General features: G+C 37.2%; 1 protein-coding gene across 1 annotated transcript in view; it reads right to left on the reverse strand.

Moving 5' to 3' along the window:
- The window catches only part of LOC118767680 (FERM, ARHGEF and pleckstrin domain-containing protein 1-like), a 30,176-nt gene extending 17,014 nt beyond the window's left edge, over nt 1-13,162 (reverse strand). Inside the window, exons 1-4 of the mRNA XM_036512647.1 lie at nt 13,139-13,162; nt 12,550-12,654; nt 5,957-6,075; nt 4,153-4,250 (exon numbers count right to left, since the gene is read on the reverse strand). Coding sequence (XP_036368540.1) covers nt 4,153-4,250; nt 5,957-6,075; nt 12,550-12,654; nt 13,139-13,162 — 346 coding nt within the window. The remainder of the gene's footprint in view (nt 1-4,152; nt 4,251-5,956; nt 6,076-12,549; nt 12,655-13,138) is intronic.
- Nucleotides 13,163-24,463: the final 11,301 nt, after the last annotated feature.

The raw sequence follows: 24,463 nt of genomic DNA on the forward strand, positions 1-24,463 counted from the left end.
TAATCAACAGGAAACCAGGTAATTATTTGTCCATTTATTTATTTATTGTGAAAGTGTGTGGCTTAGTGGTTAGGGTATTCAGCTCACAATCATAAAGTCATGAGTTCAATTCCTAGTACTGCATTGTGTCCTTCAGCAAGAGGATTAATTTCACATCACCTCAGTTCATTCATCTGGCAAAAATTAATAGTACCTGTATTTCAAATGGCTTGCCTTGTCATTCTGTGTCAGGCTGAATCTCCCTAAAAACTACTTTAAGGGTACATATGTCTGTGGAATACTCAGCCACTTGCATGTTAATTTCACAAACTGGCAGTTCTGTTGGCTGGATCAACTGGAACATGCATTGCCATAATCGATAGAATGCCAGTTTTTCTAAATGATGATAATGATATACACAAACACGTGTATACATACTTATACACACATAAATATAAACATGTTCAATACTATATGTCAGACATGGATGGCTGGGTCGGTGGATGGATAGATAAACAGACTGACAGAAAGAGACAGTCAGACACAATGAAAGACGTACATACAACAGACAGGCAGGCAAGCAGACACACAGACCTCAGATTATGAAACACTTCAGCTATCTATTATTTTCTTAAGGTTTTATTTATTTTCAACATCATGCAATGTTTTCACACACACACACAGTCATACGTTCTCGACAACACACCACATACAAAATCATCGCAAGCATACACACACATACATACACACACACGCACGCGCCTTCTGCCCCCCTTCCCTCCACCTCCATTTATTCACATAGTTCAAGACAACATCTCTATCCAACCTATCACAATTATGATTGCTGTGAAACATCTGCACAATAAGCCACAGCTGTTGTGCATCTGAGCAAAATTTCATTAACATAACAGATTTTCTTGTTGCATTTGTTGTTGTTGTGGTGGTGGTGGTGGTGGTTGTCTTATTTTTTTTTCTTATTTTTTTTCAACCATTTTCTTACAGTTCTATGTTTCTCTTGGAATACGGAACAAAAGACAGAGTGCCTTTCAGCCATGTCAAGTTGTTTCATTGCTGCGGTTGGTTGGAGAGAGAGAGAGAGAGAGAGAGAGAGAGAGAGAGAAAGAGGGGGAGAGAGAGAAAGAGAATAGAGAGAAGGAAAGAGAGAAGAGAGAGAAGGAAAGAGAGAGAGGGAAGAGAGCGAGAGAGAATAGAGAGAGAAAGAAAGAGAGAGGGAGAGAAAGAGAGCAAGAGAGAAGAGAGAGAGAGAAAGATAGCAAGAGAGAATAGAGAGAGTGAGGAGAGAGAGAGAATGGAGTGGTTCAGTGTTGTTGGAGTGACATGGAGATGTCTGAATGTTTGAGAGTTAGAGTTTCAGATATGGAGGGAAATAAAATTAGAAAGAGTATGAAATATAGAAATTAAAAAATATATATATATATATATATATATATATATATATATATATATATATATATATATATATGAGAGAGAGGGAGAGAGAGAGAGAAAGAGGTAGAAAGGTGGTGGTGGTGAAAATTAATTTATAGAACTTATAGCCTATAGGATAAAGCAAGGCAACTTATATTTTGTAATAATGGAAATTACGAGGTGGGAGATTATTGGTGGTGGTGGTCATGGTGGTGATGATGGTGAGAATAGCAGTCATGGTGTCAATGATGATGATGGGGGTTGATGGCACTAGGAATGGTGGTGGTGGTGAAGCTGGTGATTATGATGATGATGATTATGATGATAATGATAATGTCTAAAACATATAAAATTATTTCTTAAAATGTTTGGCTTTCTTTTAATATTCTTCTAATTCTCTTATCAACACTCCACCCCCACGAAAAAGAAATTTTTTTTTTTTTTTAAATCCTCAAAAATATTAGAAATATTTCCAGAAAAGAGCAAAAATAAAACAACAATTTCCATCCGATTAGAAATATCTATTATGAATTTACAGTGAGTTCTGAGAAGGTGAGAGAGAAAAAAAACTGAAGAAGAGGAAGAGAGAGAGAGAGAGAGAGAGAGAGGAAGGCATACACAGATACATGCAAATGTGCGTGTTTGTGTATATACGCACATATACATACTCAGAAAGAGTTGTATATAAAAAGAGAGAGAGAGAGAGAGGGATATATACATATATATATATTAAATAAAGACATAGAGGAAGAAGGGTATATGGGTATATATGAAGAGAAAGGGATGTATATGAGAGAGAGTGTGTGTGTATACATATACATATAGATATATACATATATACATATATATATATACATATATACACACACATATATATATATATATACACACACATATATATATATATACACACACATACATATATATATACAACACACATACATATATATATACACAGATACATATATATATATATATATACACACATACATATATATATATACACACATACATATATATATATACTCACACACACACATATATATATACACAGATACATATATATATATATATACACACACATACATATATATATATACACACATTCATATATATATATACACACATACATATATATATATACTCACACACACACACACACATATATATATACATTCCACATAACAGCACATGGCAAAAAGAGATGGTAGTGGTGGTGGTGGTGGGGGAGAATAGAAGAGTGGGTGTGGAAAGGGTGGTGTTCTTTCAGCACTCAGTTGCACCAATACTGACTGACATTGTAGCAATCAAGTAACATCCTCATCTGCCAGCAGGCACATTAAAATTGATGCAATCTACTCAACGATTGCACTCTGTTTTTGTTGTTGTTGTTGTTGTTTTTTTTTTCTTCTCCCCCCCACTGCATGCAGCAGATACGGTGAGATCAGACGAGGTTGAAGTGCAACGAGTAGATATACCAACACGGTAGAACCGACTTATGGAATGATGAATGGAGGCCTCCAGATGTCAAGCAGACAGGAAGAAGCATAAAAAGGATGTGATGTGGAAAGTGAGAACGCAATTAGAGTTGACTTGAAGGAGGGCATCTGGCAGCAGAGGAGTACCTCAGGAAATTTCATCCATTGCGTACCAGAGTGGGAAAAGTGGTATGTGAAAATGATGATGAGGAGGAGGAGGAGGAGGATGTAAGGTGACTTTTCTGTCAGGTAGAGCGACCTCATATGGAGTCCATGGTTGTCACAAAGTTTTGAAAACAGTGGGGAATAGATATGAAGAAGTGAAATAAGTATATCTTTAAATGTGCTGTACAGGAAGAAGATTAACGAGAAAAATAGCCCAGGCACATGGCTCAGTGGTTAGAGCATCAGACTCACAATGATGAGGTAGTGAGTTCAATTCCCAAACTGGGCTGTGTGTTGTGTTCTTGAGCAAGACACTTTATTTCACATTGATCCAGTTCGTTCACCTGTAGAAATGAGCTGCGACATCACTGGTGCCAAGCTGTATCGGCCTTTGTTTTTTTTTATCTTGGATAACATCAGTGGAGTGGAGAGGAGAAACTGGAATGCATGGGCAACTGTTGGTCTTCTATAAACAACCTAGCACAAACTTGTGCCTTGGAGAGTAACTTTCTAGGTGCAATCCCATGGTCATTCATGACTGAAGGGGGTCTTTACCCTTTTACAGGAAGAAACTTAATTGTTCATTCTCTGACATTCTAAAATATACTTTAATCTATCTTCATCATCATCATCATCATTAAGGTAATATGCTTAGAAACAGATGAGAGTTGGCAACAAGAGCATTCAACCACAAAATACCTGCCTCAGCAAATTCCCCTTCATCCATGCCAGCATGGAAAAGTGTAAGTTGAAACGATGGTAATGTTGCAGTAGATGAATTGCATAATTTTGGGGTTGATCTCAAAGTACTTCACCTAGAGCCTTGTGAGAAGGACCATTCCTGTTCTTGCGAAATATAGGCTTACTTTGTCCCTGGGTTTAACATCGCAACCCCTTCACCCTCAAGTCCCTCCCCTTGGATAATGTTAGAAATGATGCTCCACATTGTTGCAACAATTGGGGCCAGATTTCTGGTCTGATAGCTACTCCCTTGCCACCTCTCCATTCTATACTAATCTTGGAGATCCTGATAAAGGGTCACAGGCACTGCACTTCCTTCATTGATGAACCCATAAAAAGTAGACAAGCAAACAAAACTCACCTTGAACTATATAAGAAGCTAGAAGAGCCAATGTATTGTCACTGCAAGGTAATGCTTCAGTTTTGAGGTCCCGTTTTACTTGAAGAGCAAATAAATATCTGTAAAAGATAAAGAAACAAATAGTAAAATGACAATGGCTTTTGGTTCTTAATATGTTTGGTAGTAATAGTGAAAAAAATGGGATCTTTTCAGTTTGAACGGCAGTTTTTAACATAATTTCTAGGTAACTAAAAAATTTAAAAACTTCGTATACTGGTAGAATGTGTTTATAAAACATCTTTTTCTCTTGGCTTTATTGAGAAAATTCTATAGTTTGGAAGATATTTGTTGTTTTTTTCTTCAATTTCAACCAATCACTGATGTCTAGTGAGGTAAAAAGCATTCTATGCCATATGAATATGTTGCTCGTTTAAGAAACAGATTGGGTTTATTTACATTTCTGAAGAAAAAAAGATACCCTTCCCCCCATCCCTAACCCTAACCCTAAAACAGATTGAAATGCAATAGATCAATACTAGGGTCATAATTATGAGTGACAATTTCATATGACACTGCTAGAAAAAACTGCCGTTCAAACTGAAAAATCCAAAAAAATGTTCTTCAGTTATTAAATTTACTAGTTTTATGCCATCTATACAATCTATAAACTATTAAAATTCAAAATCTGTATTGCCTCTTGTGTATATGAAGAATTTAACCAAAAACAGTTCATTGGAGTGGGAAAGCACTTTGGCTAATGTACTCTTGAACATAAGCTCTTTTGTTTGAAATAACTTCTGGTGTATTTCTGGGCTTTGGAACCTTGAAAACTGAAAAATGTTACTTATTAACATAAGAAAGTATTTTCTGGCCATTCATGAAAGGGAGACAATTTACGAACATATGGAAGAAAGAGAGAACAAGGAGGAGAAAGAAAACACAGTAAGATATATATAAATGAGTATGGTGTGTGTGAGTGTGTGTGTGTGTAATGAGGAAGTAATCTATACAAAGAAGATATTGATAGGAAGTGAACAAGAAACAGTAAGAGAGGCAAGAACGGAGTTCAAAAGAAAATGAAAAAGAAAAATGAATGTGAAAAGAAAGTGAGAAGAGAAGGAGAATTCATACGAGTTGAGGTCACCATAGTGACCATGTGCATTTGAAGAACCCTTATGTGTGTGTTCGTCTTTCTCTCTCTCTGATATATATATATATATATATAGGTGCAGGAGTGACTGTGTGGTAAGTAGCTTGCTTGCCAACCACATGTGCAAGTGTCTCCTGCTATAGCCCCGGGCCGACCAATGCCTTGTGAGTGGATTTGGTAGACGGAAACTGAAAGAAGCCTGTCGTATATTTGTATATGTATGTATATATATGTGTATGTTTGTGTGTCTGTGTTTGTCCCCCTAGCATTGCTTGACAACCGATGCTGGTGTGTTTACGCCACCGTCACTTAGCAGTTCAGCAAAAAGAGACTGATAGAATAAGTACTGGGCTTACAAAGAATAAGTCCCAGGGTCGATTTGCTCGACTAAAGGCGGTGCTCCAGCATGGCCGCAGTCAAATGACTGAAACAGGTAAAAGACTAAAGAGTATATATACAAAATATAAAGTTATATCTTGAGTGACAACAACGCTCAAGATATACAACGGACTGGAAATAGAAGTGCTCTAATGAGCTGTATACACTTTTTTTTATCCGAGGGGAGGCAATGCGAGCAACAACCAAAGGAACATTACAAAATCCACAGAAAGATCAAACACATACAAATATTCATATATTCAAATAAATAAAAGTAATTCATAAAGTAATCTTTACCTTGTATATTCCTCTTCCAGCAAACCAGGGTCAGGGGTATAGAATTTAACAGCAAATCGAAACTCAACATCTGTGTTTGGAATTTGTTTTAAAATGGGTTTCTCTCGATCCAGCCAACACTGTAATAATAATAATAATAATAATAATAATAATAACAATAATAATAATAATAATAATAATTTATTCTTTTATTGGCCACAAGGGCTAACATAAATTATACATAAAAGACAACAAAAGACAACGCAAAGGGTTTTCACATTCGTGTAAATATTAGATAATGATAACACTGTTGAGACCCCCTTCGGTCATGGCTGACCATGGGATTGTACCTAGAAAGTTACCCTCTCAGGCACAAGTCCGGCAAGGTTGTTTATAGAAGACCAGCAGTCGCCCATACATATTGGTCTCCCCTCTCCACACCACCAGTGTTATCCAAGCGAAAGGCAAAGGGGCCAATATAGCTTGGCACCAGTGACGTCGCAACTCATTTCTACAGCTGAGTGAACTGGAGCAATGTGAAATAAAGTGTCTTGCTCAAGAACAAAACACGCAGCCCAGTCCAGGATTCAAACTCACAACCTTACAATCGTAAGCTCGACGCCCTAACCACTGAGCCATGCGCCTTCAATAATAACAATATAAGTATAGAAAAATAGCAAAGTACCGGGACCTAGCCATTGAATTACAGAGACTATGGAAAGTGCAGGTAGAATATATCCTAGTAGTTATAGGTGCATTAGGAACTATCCCTAAAGATTTAGATAGAGGAAATAGGCATAAAACCCAGTTTAGTACAGCTCCAATACTTAGGGAGGTTCTTGGCATCTAAGGGTACTTGTTGTAGCCCCATGGTAGGAATTTTTCTTTTCCATCAGTCTAATTTGTTGTATGTATATGAATAACCACAACAACAATAATCCTTTTTTCTATGGGCTTGAAATTTGGGAGAAGGGGAGGTGCTGGTCAATTACATTGACCCCACTTATTCAACGGGTACTTATTTCACCAACCCTGAAAGGATGAAAGGTAAAGTCAACTGCAGCAGAATTTGAACTCGAACATAAAGGCAGACAACATGCCACTAAGCACCTTGTCCGGTGTGCTAACTATTCTGACAACCCACTGCCTTAATAATAGTAATGGTTTCAAATTTTGGTACAAGGCCAGCAGGTTTAGGAGAAGAGGAAAGTTAGTTACATCAACTCCAGTGTCTAACTGGTACTTATTTTATCAACCTTGAAAAGGATGAAAGGCACAGTTGACGACAGCGGAATTTGAACTCAGAACGGATGAAATGCCATTAAGCATTTTGCCTGCTGCTCTAATGATTCTGCCAGCTTACCACCTAAACAATAATAATAATAATAATAATAATAATAATTTCAAATTTTTCCACAAGGGCAGCAATTTTGGGGGAGGGGATGAGTTGATTATATCGACCCCAGTGTTCAACTGGTACCTATTTTATGGACCATGAAAGTCGACCGTAGTGGAATTTGAACTCAGAACATAGCGACAGGTGAAATACTGCTAAGCATTTCATCGAGCGTGCTACCGATTCTGCCAGCATGCCACCTAAATAATAATAATAATAATGATAATCTTTTCTACTATAGGCAGAAGGTCTGAAATTTTGGGGGAGGAGGATAATCAATTACAACAACCCCAGTACTTGAGTGGTACTTAATTTATTGACCCTGAAAGGATGAAAGGCAAAGTCAACCTTGGTGGGATTTGAACTCAGGACATAAAGATGGACAAAATGCCACTCGGCATTTTGCCCAGCGTGCTAATGATTTTGCTAGCTTGCCACCTAAATAACAGCAACAGCAACAACAAGTGTTTCATTTACTTGGCCACTGAGGCCAATCGTATTTAATTTCATTCCTGCATTCAGAATACTGAAATGTTAAATAAACAGATTTACTAAAAATGAGGGAAAAAGTGAAATACATACAATATAGGGACAGGATTAACAAAAGAAAAAGAAAAGAAAAACACAAGGCGCAGGAGTGGCTCTGTGGTAAGTAGCTTGCTAACCAACCACATGGTTCCGGGTTCAGTGCCACTGCGTGGCACCTTGGGCAAGTGTCTACTGCTATAGCCTCAGGCCGACCAAATCTTTGTGAGTGGATTTAGTAGATGGAAACTGAAAGAAGCCCGTCGTATATATGTATTTATATATATGTATGTTTGTGTGTTGTGTTTGCCCCCCTAGCATTGCTGGTGTGTTTACGTCCCCGTCACTTAGCGGTTCGGCAAAAGAGACCGATAGAATAAGTACTGGGATTACAAAGAATAAGTCCCAGGGTCGATTTGATCGACTAAAGGCGGTGCTCCAGCATGGCCGCAGTCAAATGACTGAAACAAGTAAAAGAGTAAATGATTAACTGAAATAGCTTAAAGAATATAGAAAAAAAAAATGTAAAATAATTGAGTGCAAGATATAAAACGTTTAGAATTACCCTTATCACCATACAAAATGATCACTCAATGGTTAGAACAAAACCCCACCACCACATCCCTACCAGCCACTCACTGTTCCTATTTTTTGGATTTGATAGCCTCAAAAGTACTCATTAACACCGTTTGGGCGGGAACGACACAAAAATCATGGCCCACATCTTCCGTTGACTCCTGCTTCAGCTTGCAGTAAAATTATTATTTACTTTTTACCAGAATTCTGTCACTGGCACGACTTCTGTTCTATATTCTAGTTTTTATCTCATTTTCTGTAATTAATACATCCGTTGCACCACATATGCAATAATTTGTTTTAGGAGTACTAATTCATCTTCCGAATGACTGGCAATTTCCTGTCCTCATCGTCTTGTTGCATTTTATACATTTTCATGTTGTGCTTGCCTTTCCTTCCTCATTGGCTTTCCTTCCTCATTGGCTTTCCTTCCTCATTGGCTTTCCTTCCTCCTATTCTTTTCCTAATAATTTTTTGCTACCTTCTGACATCCACTATATCTATTTCTTTACTACCCACAAGGGGCTAAACACAGAGAGGACAAACAAGGACAGACAAACGGATTAAGTCAATTATATCGACCCCAGTGCGCAACTGGTACTTTATTTAATCGACCCCGAAAGGATGAAAGGCAAAGTCGACCTCGGCGGAATTTGAACTCAGAACGTAGCGGCAGACGAAATACCTATTTCTTTACTACCCACAAGGGGCTAAACACAGAGAGGACAAACAAGGACAGACAAACGGATTAGGTCGATTATATCGACTCCAGTGCGTAACTGGTACTTTATTTAATCGACCCCGAAAGGATGAAAGGCAAAGTCGACCTCGGCGGAATTTGAACTCAGAACGTAACGGCAGACGAAATACGGCTACGCATTTCGCCCGGTGTGCTAACGTCTCTGCCAGCTGGAGGCCTCCAGATGTCACTATATCCCTTACTGCCGAGTGTAGAGTGGGTATCCATTACAGGCTTGATTGCAGTGGACCATCAGATATGGTCAGCATTCATGAAGGATGTGCTGAACTTGGCCGGAGATAGCTCAACCCACCTAAGGTGAATGCCACTGCAAGTACAATTTCATATTGCATGCATGATTGCACTGTGTTTATGACACAATAAAAACTTTTAATGATACAAATGCAGCAATAGCAGATAATCCATTTATCCATTTTGATGTTACACAACACTTAAGGTTCCACTCATTGTTGGATACTTTTAGGTACTATTGGAGTTGTGAATAACCTAACAACAGCTAACTTCACTTCAGCAATGCATTTTGTGCTATGATAATAGATTACTGAACTGCCTAATTTGTGTCATTGTCTAGTCAATAATTGCAGCATGGTTTCACTTTGATATGCTTCAACCCTATATAAAACACCTTTAATCAAATAATACATATTCATATATATATATATATATATATATATATATATATATATACACACACACACACATATATACATACACAGGCTTCTTTCAATTTCCATTTGCCAAATTCATTTATAAGACTTTGGTTGGCTTGGGATATTAGTAAAATACATTTTCTCAAGAAGCCACGCATTTGGATTGAACCTAGAACAAAGTGGTTGAAAAGTAAGCTTATTAACCACAAAGCTATGCTTGCACTTGCAATCTGATGGAAATTGGACTGCTAGTGCTAGCAGGTCAAGTGACAATGTAAACCCTTGTTCAGTGTGGCACAATGAGGCAAGAAGCTAACAAAATGACTGGAAGGCAAAGAATGATGTTGTAAAGGAAAATAATTAAGTGAGAAACAAGACAAATTAATAGGAGAATAATTCCATGGATGGGAAGAGGGTGTGGAGACATGATGGGTTAGAGAGAGGGGGAATGTGTCAAGGGAAGGGAGACAGAAGAAGTAAAAGATGTCATGGAGGGAATGAAGAGGATGATGAACAATAGGTTCATTAACTGGTTTATGATGTAAATAACGATGTCTTTCGACGAAGAAGATAATTACTAATACAAGACAAATAGTTATGACATGATTGGAGCAGATAATTGTTATTATCTTCACAGGGCAAATAAGTGAGTTACATGACTGTGTGGTTAACACGCTCACTCTGAAACCAAATGGCTTCAGGTTCAGTCCCACTTTGCGAGACTTTGGACGAGTGTCTTCTGCTATAGTTTTGGTCTGACTAATGCCTTTGTGATAGTATATTTTTAGAATGACATTGCAGGGTGAGCGTGAGAGGCTAGATCTGGCCAGTTTGAACATAAAACAAGTAGAATATTTGGTCTGGATATGGTCTGTTTAAATGCTAAAAGGTTAAAGTGATCTAAAATTAAAACTTTCCATTTATGTCCCAAACACCAGCTTAATAATGACAAAGTTATTTTATTAAATTCCTCATTACTTTCAAAATTAATTAACACAGAAGCAGTGTATTTCAACAGATGTATGGTGACAAAAGTGTAAAAGTGGTCTAAATTAAAACCTGCCCTCAAAATTCCATGTTATGTTCCAAACACCAGCTTAATTATGACAAAATTATTTTATTAAATTATTCATTATTTTTAAAATTAATTAAAACAAAAGTACTACATTTCAACAGAAATATGGAAATGAAAATGATAAAGTGTTCTAAATTAAAAGCTTCCATCAAAATTTCTTGTTGATTTATGGTCTAAACAACAGCTTAATAATAAGTTAATGAAATTCTTCATTATTTTCAAAATTAAGTGAAACAAAGGCAGAATATATTTCCACAGAGTATGGGAATAAATGTTTGGCTGATCAGAGTTATCAGGGAAGATACCTGCCAAAAGTAATACACAACTCTATAGAACCAAAAACCATTTAGCTGTGAAGTCTTATTCTCAAACACAGTTATGCCTGTAGTGTCATGAGATACAAGATAGGTCAACATGAAGACTGTGCTACATGTAAGACAGGTTGCAGATTACTTTAAATCAGATCATAGTACAAGGTATTGTGGGAAATATTACAGAAATTCTAACAAATGTTTTATAGTCCTAATATGCTACCTTGAAGGCGAGAGAGAGAGAGATGTTATGAAAAGGCTATTCCATCTCACTGGATATGTTCTTGTGGATGGCAATCTCTATGCCAATAAAACTTGTTAATGGCTAGTGTTTCGAGGATCCACGTGTGGGTAATGCTATCAAACGTCTTTTGGTAGTCGATCCAGGCCATACTGAGGCCTTTCTTCTTTCTGCGGCTATCTTCAGTTATGGCTTTATTGATCATTAGTTGATCTTTACAGCCACATGAGCTCTTGCAGCATTCTTTCTGCTCTTCTGGAAACAGGTTGTTTTCGTCCAGGTGCTTGTTCAATCTTTGCGATATTACTGCAGTAAGGGCTTTGTATATTGTAGGGAGACAGGTTATAGGTCTGTAGTTTTGTGGCTTTGCTGTTTCATTGGATTTGGGAATTAAGATGGTTTTTCCCTTTCGTGAGCCATTCAGGCATTGTCTCTGGCTCTGTCAGTATGGCGTTAAAGTTTTCAGCCAGCTTTTTGTGCATTCCTGTCAGATATTTCAACCAGAAGTTGGGGATCTTGTCGTGCCCAGGTGCCTTCCAGTTGCTTAGTCTTTGCAGTGCCTGGGTGACCTCTTCAGTTGTTATGGGGGTCCAGAGTTGCTCAGGTGCTAAGTTTTCTGTTTTAATAGTCCTTTTCTGTGGTTGTTCATTCACCAACCATATTTCTTCCTAGAATTCTTTCACTTCTGCTGTTAGTGTTGCAGTGACGTCTATTTTATTTTTGCCAAGTTTTTGGTAGAACTTTTTGGAGTTGGAGTTGAACTGTTTGTTTTTTATTTTTATTATTATTTTATTATTATTATTATTATTATTATTATTATTGCTATTACTATTGAAGTTGCTGTTATTTTAGTTGTGATGAACGGGCATGTGCAGCACCGGTGAATTTGATATTTCAAAGTTCAGTAGATGAGAAAAAGTTAATTTGCTACATATTTCTGCAATTACTTATGTAGACAAAAGTGAAAACTTAATCTTGTGTGTGTGTGTGTGTGTAACAAAAATAAAATAGAAAATAAATGAGAAGCGGAGAGTGAAGATGTAAAGTAGTGTTATTAAAGAGCATAAAATTCTTATTTACCTGTAAATTAGTTTCATCATAGTACTCTAAGTCGAAGTAGTCAGCTTCCATAAGTTCTAAGTACTTTATCACAGACTCCCAAAGTACACTGCCCATAGCTTTTGACTGAAATAAAAAGAAAAGAAGAGAATGATAAGATGAAGAGAAAGACTTAGGGGAGAGTGAAGAGAGTACAAAACTCAAATAATGTAAGAATTGAATTTCATTTTTATATTTACTAGTTTCAATCTCTGGATTATGACTATGTTCTGGTGTTTCATTATCAAATGTTTCTGGTCAGTTTATATCAACATTAGCAATTATTTTATCAACCTCATGGGGAAAAAAGTTGAAACCGGTGTAAATGAAAGGTGAACAAATACTACAAGATATTTTAGTTTGCTGCACCAATTCCACCATTCTCTAATATATACATGCACACAAACACATACACAGCTGTGTACATATGCACACAGATGTGAGAGAGGAATGAATCATCAGCTGCACACACACACACACACACATATATATAGAAAGAGAGATGGTTAAATTTGAAAACAAGAGGAGAAAAGTAATCAATCCCAAAATGTAACTGTACAGACCCACTCACTTGCCCACTTGACCATGCATCCATGGTTACCTCAGAGGATTACAAATTTGAGGTTGCCTCAGTTCTACCAAATAACAAAACTCAAAAGAAAAAATATATTGGTCAATGTGAAAGTGACTTTGAGAAGACATGGCAATCACCAGACTCCCTTCTAACATGTAGACAAGAAGAACACTACTAAGCTAGTTATATATGAAACTTGAAGGTCAAAAATACTGTAAACACCATCAAGTGGAGGACCACAGAATGATCCAAGCCATATGTTAATGGATCAAGGAGGTTCAGGCTTTGTATAACTGAAAGAACCTATAGCCTTTTTAAATCTAAAAACTTCACTGAGCTACTGAATTTAAGACCCAAAAAATTTCACTGAATGCAAGCATCTTGATAAGTTTCAATTATTGAACTGGAGAAACCACACTTTGTGGATTAGTCTCACAAACTTTAATATTTCCCTGATGAATTAACCACATCAACCATTGTTAATTCCCATCCTAATGAACCAAAGGGACATAACTCTCTCATCTCCCTTCCTTTCATGAGTTTTTTTTCCCCCCATTTCTTTTTTTCATTCATTTTCCTCTCATTCTTGCTTGCTTTTTCCCAGAGAGCAACCATGTTGTACTCATGGTACACTATAGTGGCTTGTCCAATAATTATACTATTAGAGCATGAAACCTATAGTGACTAATATTTAAACCCTGTATATATCAAACAATATTTATCTTTTGTTGGAATAAGTACTATTTTTGCTGATCCTACTTATAATGGAACAGTTTGGCATTAGGAAAGGCATCCAGCTAAAGAAACAGGCCAAAGCTGACACTGGAGCTCAGCACAGGTGAGCAGCTAGCCAAATCTTGTAAAACATCCAACCAATACCAGCATAGAAAATCTCATGTCAAATGATGATGTGTTTGTATTAATAGTTGTCTTAATGTTCAGCTATACAGGCAAAGGCATGGCTCTGCTGTAGGGAGCTTGCTTCCCAACAACATGGTCTTGGGTTCAGTCCCACTGTGTGGTACCTTGGGCAAGTGTCTTCTACTATAGCCTCAGGCCAACCTAAGCCTTGTGAGTGGATTTGGTTGTCAGAAACTGAAAGAAACCCATTGTGTATATGTGTGTGTCTGTGTGTCTTTGTCACCTACCACAGCTTGACAACTGGTGTTGGTGTGTTTATGTCCTCAAAACTTAGCAGTTCAGCAAAAAGAGACTGACAGACTATGTACCAGGCTTTAAAAAAAAAGTAATTAAGTCCTGGAGTCAATTCATTCAACTAAAAAATCACCAAGGCAGTGCCCCAGTATGGCCGCAGTCTAACGGGTGAAAAAAAGACAGAGAAAATGGCCTGTGGGCTTCTGCATAATCCAGTTTCACTCAGGCAATGGTTAACCCAAGGTGAGAGAAGAAAACCCCCATGCCCAAGCTGCCACACGGTTACCTTGAACCTAGAACCAAGTGATTACAAGTGAATCTCTTAACCATTCGACAATGCCTACACACCGATGACGTCGAAGAGGATGAGGAGGAAGTGGAGGAGGCGGTGAAGTGGTGAACAAAATAAAATGATAAATGAATCAATAAATTAACACACTTGTTTTTAAACGAGATGACGGAGTTGAATGGGTCAGTGATCAGAGGAGAATAATTGGATTGTTAAGTGGATCAGAGATAAAAGTACACACACACACACAATACATACGTATATATACATACATACAAACAAACAAACACAGACAAACATGTGTGTATATGTATGTATATATGTATTAATATCTATGAAAGAAAGAAAATGGAATTCACGAGACTCTTTACATTATTCACAACAATTGTTTCAACCCATTGTGCACCAGTGCCTCGCTGGTGCATCACAGGTACAGATGTGTCTTGTCAGGTGACTTGTCAAAAGGTACCTCATTTTTTTATCTCCATTTCACTTATTTCTATTACAATATGTGGTGGTGGTGGTGGTATAGTAGTAGTAGTGCAAGGTGTACACCCAAGTATAAAATTATTAATATCTATATACACATATATGTATGCATGTCAATCATTCCAGAAGTTTTAAGGCTTTCTTTTTAGGAGAGGCAGTTATATAATGGTCCTGGGTTATTGCAATGTCAGTATATCATTACTGTACATCTAATAAGCTGACTTGCCTATCGTCGTTATTCCAGATTGAAGGAGTGTATGCAAAGTCCTGTAACACACTTTGAACACATTCTACTAAGCACTGCTTGTCACAGTTGACTAGTTTGCAGAATGCAGTCAGGATGTGAAGACAATTTGAAAGATTGCTAGGTGATAAATATTTCTGTTTAACCCTTTCGTTACTGTATTTATATAAATATAACAAAGAATTTAGTAAAATAACATTGTTATCATTGAGCTAGTGTTAGGCGCATAAATTATGATTAAGGTTTGGTGGAAGATTTGAATTTAAAACTTATGAAAACAAGACATTTATACTAAAGAGCCAGAGCCGGTTTCAGCCTGGTTGGTAACGAAAGGATTAACTGGGTAAAAACGCAACAGAGACTTATGAAACGCTCCAGATTGCATATGGATTAACATGTATGAGCCAAGCACAAGAGGCCAAGCAAAGCACATCCATGGGGAAACTCATAATGATTCCCTTTTTCCACAGCAAGGGCATCATCTATATCCACTGGGTTTCCTCTGGCCAGATAGTCAACAAAGAGTACTTTGTGATGGTTTTGAAGGACAAGATTTCATCACAAAAGACCAGAGCTCTTCCACTCAGGTTGGCGGCACCTGCATCAGGACAATACACCAGTCCATAACCCCATCCTGGTAACCAGCTACTTAACAGGGATGATCATCAAAACTCTCCTTATTTTGTTGGTCCTTCTTTTGCCAAACTATGTAACGGGATGTAAACAAACAAACACTGGTTATCAAGGGATGATGGGAGACAAGCACAAACATAAAGACAAACACACACACAGACACCTACATATATTTTAAAAACTAATAATTAATTTCCTTTATCTGCTTTAACTCCTTTGTTACTAAATTTCCAACAAATTTCACTGCTTATGTGTTTTCATTATCTTCCAAAGTAATTAAGAATTTGATTGGACTTAACAAAATAATTTAATGAAATATTACTAAGTAGTCTATTAAGTCAGTGTTTCAAATGTAGCTAACATAAGGTTCATATATAAAATAAGCAACCATATCATCAAAATCTTAAAGCAACATTAATACACGATAAATTCAAAACAATGTAAGAAATAAGCATTACCATTTGACAAAGAAATCTAAATGCTAAAGGCTTAGAGACCATTTAATTGCTATTGAAAATGGTAATTTGTTCATTCCTATATTTTCAAGCATCACACTCTTGTCCACCACCATGGAAAGCCCTTAAGATGCATTAGTGACCTGAACTAAACACATCCAACCTCAAAATTGCATATTAGGCAGTTGAATGAAACATTGGTTTCGAATTTTAGCACAAGGCCAGCAACTTCAGGGAAGGGGGTAAGTTAATTACATTGACCCCAGGGCTCAACTGGTGCTTATTTTATCAACCCCAAATAAATGACAGGTAAAGTCAAACTCAGCAGATTTTGAACTCGGAATGTAATGATGGACACAATGCAACAAAGCATTTTGCCCAATCTGCTAACAATTCTGCCACCTCACCGCCTTTGTTGAATCAAATATCAGATGGCTAAACTAAACATATTAGATGGCTAAACTAAACATATTATATGACTAAACTAAACATATTTGATGGCTTAAACGAAACACTTTAGATGAGCAAATATTAGATGAGTGGATTAAACGTGTAAGACGGCCTGAACCAAATATTAGATGGCTGGACTAAACTGGACACAATAGTGAATGGTCCAAACTAAACATATTACAAAGCTTAACTAAACACATTAGATGACTTAAACACAAATGCATTACGTAAGTGAAGCAAGCACATTTAATGTGAAAGGGATTAACGGAAAGAGGCGCCGGGTCTGTGGTAAATCAAGATTTCGTCCGAGACAATAACGGAATCAATCAATCAATCACCTCAGGATAGATAAACAACAACACTAAACAGCATCACAATATTACTACCACAGACTAATAATAATAATAATAATAATAATGATGATAATGATATTAATGATAATAATAATAATAATAGTATTGATGTCACTGTGTGTCTGAGTAGTGTTGAAGCAATAGTAACAAGAACAATAATTACGATGATGATGATGATAATCTAATCAGCTAATCTATTATAAAGAGGCTTAATGCTAATGCAATGATTTCATGGTTGGACCAACATACACACACACACACACACACACACACGATCAATGGCGATTTACATATACATCCACATATAGAGAAACAGTGCTAATAATACACATGTGCCTTTTCGTTTTGCAACCCATATTTATATGCACACACACACACACTAGAATATCACACACACACACACACATATATATATATATACATGCAAGTAAAATACACTATCACAAACACACACACACACACATAATTATAGTATTAAGATAGCAGTAGCTTCTAGAAGTCCACAGCTCCTCCTGACAAGAAACAACAGCAACAACAACAATTTGATTCAACTAGGAAGTCTCTCTGTTGTCTTTGAGCTTACTAGAAATAGCAGCCAAACCTCATATCACAATTTACTGTATATTAAAAGCAGATCGCTTAGAGATAATGTGGTCTTAGGCATTTAAAAAGCGATAGAGAAAGAGAGAATGGCCATGGTAGGAAAGTCTATGATCATAGGTCTTCTCAGTCAGGGTTGACCTGTGGTTAATGAACACCAGCAAGCAAAGATGCAGCAGCAGTGACGACAATAACCACGAGTCAAGGAGGATGCCTCTACATAGCCACTTGTTTGGCTAGAAATAGCAACTAAATCTCCCTCAACCCACACCTTACTGCCTTTAGAGAAATGAAAACACATTAAATAATGTGGCCCTAACTTCTCTACAGACTGCAAGGGTAAAAAAAAAAATGGAGAAAAAGACCTGTCATGCCTGTTCTGGATCAGCTCAGTCTGGGTTGACCTAGGGCTAAACAACAAGAACACCACCGCCACCACCAAGAGCAACACCAGTAACAAGCTTATCAACAATGCAAAAACTGATTAGAAAACAACAACAATAAACGAGATGTTTAAAGCTATTTATTGATTTGCAAATTAAGGGGATCAATTCCAATTAGGAGAGATAAACGAGCGAGAAGGGAAATAAATCAACACACTTCCAAAAGTTATTCATAAAATACATGGATTGCAGGCATATGCATGTGTTTATATATGGATATATATGTATATATGGATATATGTATGTGTGTGTATATATAAATATATATGGATATATGTATGTATGTATGTGTGTATATATGAATATATGTATGTGTGTGTATATATATATATATATGAATATGTATATATATATATATATATATATATACACATATATATGGATATATGTATGTATATATGGATATATATGTATGTATATATATGTATGCATGTGTATATATGTATGTACATATATGGACACGTATAACTGCACATATACACACACACATACTCATGCACAAACAAATACACACACAAACACACATATACATACAGACACATCTACACACAGAAACACAGAAGTACAGATGTACATATTCACACACACACATATAGAAACAACCGGAATTGTGGAGGAGTAGATCTTTTCTATTTCAATGCAAATGTTTTGTTGCTTGTTTTTAAACTGATTGATTGATTAACGATGTTGCTATTGCTGTTGTGGTGTTGTTTCTTCTTTCCTTTTACATCTGTGAGTCACCCAGGGTTTTAAAACAAGGTATGCCACACCCCTGTGGGCCTTAAGAATCAAACTGAAAGGTTTTAGTGACAGGAAGGATGGTAGCCAACCATAGAACATTGCACCATGACGAATCAAAAGAAAGATTGTTGGGGTGTGTTGGGGGAGGGTCCTGGTCACTACAACTCTAACCTACCCACACCCCATACATTTCAGCAAAGGGGTGTTTTAGCATTTCATTTTTTCTTTTTTTTTTTTGTGGTTGTGACATTAGAGTGGAGAAATGGTTCAGGTGAGTGAGGAGGTGGTTTTAAATATCATTTCATCAGTCAATTATACAAGAGAACATATTTTAAATTATAGCATTTAAATAGAAAGAAGCAGAAGGGGAAAAGGGAAAATAAAGAAACGGTGGGGGTGGGGTAAAGCAGCAGAGGGAGACGGGGGTGGGCATAGGCTGTGTGCCCCAAAACAGATGGTATTTTCAGCCATTCCCTGTAGTAATGACCATGATGGCATTACCCCAGAGAATGACCAGCGATACTCACTGCAGCAGCCACTCCACCACTCAGGGCTCAAGTGGTTATCATGCCTGCTTAACATGCAAAGGGTCAAGAGTTCAAAACTTGTTAGAACCTTCTATGTTTTTGTGGCTTTATTTCCCACCCCCAACCTTCTTTTTCATTCTTTGTTATCTTCCTTTTTTTTATTACAATTTCTTTGTATTTAAATGTTATATTTTAAAATGTGGTCTGCTGTATAATTGATTGTAGAAATAAAACTTTTATCAGCGTAGGCTTTAAACCAGTGAAAGAATCACCACTGTTATACATGCAGGCATGATTGTGCGGTAAGAAGCTTGTTTCCCGACCACATGTAATGTTGTGCATCTCTGGGATCCTAAAAGTGAACCTGCAGTTGTCCTGGTCTTAAAGGGGCCCTCTTTTGTCCCATCATATTTTTGTATGTATGTAATTATGTTGCTGCTCCTACAACTGGACACAATCTCTGTTTCACAGATCATGGCCTCATAGAAAATCTACTGGGTACTCAGTGTTAGCCCTATTAAGTGCACAGCTGAACAAGATCCCAAGATTATGTCTACTGAATAATTGTCTATACCTATGATACTGTGGGAAATGCTTATCTATTTATCTAAGGAAGACACCGGCTTTGATGTGAAGTGAGGAGGATGGGGCAAGCCAAAGAGCCTTACAGCAGTATCTTCTTTTAGGGGTTAAGTCATGGCCATGGCATATAGATGATGTGACCCTTAAAGCCAACATTGTAGTGTGGTGGGGAGCTGTGTCAAAAATGAAACCAACTGTAACATTCTTACCAACACTAATAAATGATATACTATTCAACACTCACTCTCTCTCTCTTTTAATATGTGTATATATATATATATATATATATATATATATATACATATGTGTGTGTGTGTGTATATATAAACAAATATATAAAAACACTATGCTCATTATTATATTAGATGTATACAAATACACACACTTTCTTACTCATCACAAACATATGACTGATCAAATGCATGATTTTGCACTTATAAAAACTCTGAGCAATAGCTACATGAGTCATTAACAGCCTACCTACCTCTCTCTCTCTCTCTCTCTCTCTCTCTCTCTCTCTCTATATATATATATATATATATATATATATATATATATATATATAATCTTGACTCCATCGGTCATGAATGACCATGGGTCCACCAAAGAGGTTCCCCTCCGGGGTACAAGTCTGGGTGGAAAGTGGCCACACAAGCAAATGCATAACCTAAGGTTGTTTTTTATGGAAGACCAGCAGTCGCCCATGCATACCAACCTCCCCTCTCCGTGCCACCAATGTTATCCAAGGGAAAGGCAAAGGATGATACAGCTTGGCACCAGTGATGCCTCAACTCATTTCTACAGCTGAGTGAACTGGAGTAACGTGTAATAAAGTGCCTTGCTCAAGAACACAACACACAACCTGGTCCAGGAATTGAACTCACAACCTCATGATCATAAGCTCAACGCTCTAACCACTGAGTCATGTGCCTTCTCAGTCATACATATATATATGCATATACAGAGGGAGGCACAGGTGGAGTAAGAAAGGCAAGTGGTGGTTACAATATTTAATACTCATGAGACAATATGGAGGTATTTTTGTTGTATGAAGTTTGGCCAACCCTTGTTAACATGAATGGGAAGAGAGAAAGAGTATGTGTGTGAGAGAGAGAGAAAGAAAGAGAGAGAGAAAGAGGGAGTGAGAGAGAAAAGGAGAGAGGAATAAAGAAGAAAGGTGGAATGTGTGTGTGAGTGTGCCTGCTCCTTCGTGTGTTTGGTAAAGTTTTGCATTTAGATAAAGGGCATTCTGTCGATTGGATACACACACATGCATGAGTGCACGTGTACATGTGTATATACACACACACACACACACACACACACACACACACCATGTGTGCATATACATGCTATTGAAATAACAATACAACTGCTGCTGTCTCCAGCTGCAGTGGTTGGTCTCAGTCATCAATAAACGGAGTTGGAGGTGCATGGCAAAAGACTTTGATACTGTTAACGGTGAAATCAATAGCGCATGTGTTTATTAAATGGCCAGTATCGATTCCACTGAAATGCAATCACACACCTAGATGCATGAACATACACACACACATACAGAGCTATGTGCAAATACTTCTACAAGAAGGACTTACACACACACACACTCACTCATCGTATTCAATGAACATGTTTGTAAAGAATTAAGATCTTAGCTAGTAGTTACGGTTGATTAACTCCAAGTCAACCCTGACTGAACAGACCTATGATCAAAGAAATTCTCACTGAGACAACCATCTCATCTTTTATTCAGCCGATGTGTGTTTGTGTGTGTGTGTGTTTGTGTGTAGGAATGACTACATTTACTCTTGATGTGTCCTGTTTTCAAGAAGTTACCGAGCATTATCTTAACGAGATTCTGCTACTATTTCTAGCACAGAGGCACCTTCGTTAGTGGACGTCCTTGCAGTTGATTAGTCTCAGGTCAATTCTGATTAAACAGACTTATGATCAAAGATATTCCACCAAAGTGAAACCCTACCCATCTTTTACTCAGGCATAGTGTATATATTGGACTACATTATCTAATGTGTCATCTCATATTCAAGGTGAGTCAGATACTGCTGTTGTTTCTAACTAGTTGGTTTGGCAGCATAGGGGTTAACCAGAAGATGCGAGTTTGATTTTGTACCAGGCTCTGCTTGTTTTGCATTATCTTGATTAAAATATATTGTGAGTGGTTGAAGGAGTGTGAGAGTTATGTGGGTGAGTGGGTAAGGATGAGAAATGTAATTGAGTAAGTGAGTGAGTGTGTATGAAGGCACATGGCTCAGTGGTTAGAGCTTAGAATCATGAGGTTGTGAGTTCAATTCCTGGACTAGTTTGTGTGTTGTGCTCTTGAGCAAGACACTTTATTTCATGTTGCTCCAGTTTAATCAGCTGTCAAAATGAGTTGCACTGTTCCTGGTGCCAAGCTGTATCGGCTCCTTTGCCTTTCCCTTGGATAACATTGGTTGTGTGGAGAAGGAAGGGTGGTATGCATGGGCGACTGCTGGTCTTCCATAAACAACCTTGTCCAAACTTATGCCTTGGAAGGGAACCTTCTAGGAGCAATCCCATGGTCAAACGTTACTGCAGGGGGTCTTAGAGAAGTGTGTGCGTGTTTCAGAGAATGATGTTCATGTAGTGATTGTTGTTGTTTATGAGCAGTTTAACCCAGAATGAACTATGACCAATGAGCCCATCCCATATTAAGATGATAAAGTGTGAGTTGAAGGAGAATTGTTTGTTAAATCTAGCAGGTCAGGTAAAACCTCTCTGCATAGGCTTAATGTAATAATGTTTTCACTCTGTACCAGACATTGAAGGAATTGAAATGAAATGGCACCAAACAGGAACCGAAATCTGGTTGTATATGTCTGCATGTATGTATATACACATGTATTTTAGTCAAAGTATATCTATCAAAAGCAATACTTATTTTCTTAAAGGTGCAGGGGTGGCTGTGTGGTAAGTAGCTTGCTTGCCAACCACATGGTTCCAGGTTCATTCCCACTGCGTGGCACCTTGGGCAAGTGTCTTCTGCTCCTTGTGAGTGGATTTGGTAGACAGAAACTGAAAGAAGCCTGTCATATATATATATATATATATATATATATATATATATGCATGTGTGTATATATGTTTGTCCCCCCCAAGATCACTTGACAACTGATGCTGGTGTGTTTATGTGCCCGTAACTTAGCAGTTTGGCAAAAAAGACAGATAGAATAAGTACTAGGCTTCCAAAGAATAAGTCCTGGGGTCAATTTGCTCGACTAAAGGTGGTGCTCCAGCATGGCCGCAGTTAAATGACTGAAACGAATAAAAGAATAAATCCCTAAAACAGATTTCATATTTGAAAAAACAAATTAATTTTGCTTTTGTGTGTGTTTAGTTGTATATTGTTTGTGGTTGGTTTATTTCAATAAGAAAAATTCAATATATTAAAGGAAAAGAAAATGTTTAATTTAAAAAAAAAAAAAATGAACCAAGCTTCAACAACAGTGTTTCTCACCAATGTATGTGTGAGATTTTCTCCTTAATTAAATCTGTGAAATTCGTGACTTAATTAATATATAATTTCAACTTCACAACTTCTGTTGAGAAATCAAGGAGGAGGAGGAGGAAGAAGAAGAAGAAGATGGTAAAAAAGAAAGAAAAAAAAATCAGTAGCAGGAAGAAACAAAATGTGGTAGGAGGAGGAGGAGATTGAAGAAAAAGAAGAACTGAAGATGAAGAATAAAGCAAAGAAGAATGTGAAGAAGAGAAGAAAGTTGAGGTGAAGAAAAAACAAAAGAAGAGAAGAAGGTGAATGAGCAACATATAAAGTAAAAATTATAAAAAGTAAATCCATGAAAAGAAAATTTCAATTATTTCCTTCCACAAAAAAAAAACCTCCAATAATAATAATAATTTATCCCTCCCCACTATTATTCAATGAAGAAACATCATTTAGTTGTTGTTGGTGGAGTTTGTGGTGGTGCTGTGTGGCTGTCATTAACTAATATTGTTGGTGATATTTGGTGATAAGACTAGCAAATATTTAATCAATGAATGGCTGTCAACTAATCGATCACAACTATTGATACCTCTCATTTACAACGTCACAGACCATCCACAAACAATTCTTTCACAAACAGCATTCAAAAGATAAACAAATATAGGCACAGGCATGGCCGTGTGGTAAGAAGCTTGCTTCCCAATCACAAGATTCCGGGTTCGGTCTCACTGCATGGTACCTCAAACAAGTGTCTTCTGCTATAGCCTCAAGTAGGTCGAAGCCTTGTGAGTGGATTTGGTAGACAGAAACTGAAAGATGAGCTAGCAGAATCGTTAGCATGCAGGGCGAAATGCTTAGTCGTATTTCGCCTGCCACTACG

The sequence above is a fragment of the Octopus sinensis genome, linkage group LG23 (assembly GCF_006345805.1).
Source record: "Octopus sinensis linkage group LG23, ASM634580v1, whole genome shotgun sequence".
NCBI lineage: Eukaryota > Metazoa > Mollusca > Cephalopoda > Octopoda > Octopodidae > Octopus > Octopus sinensis.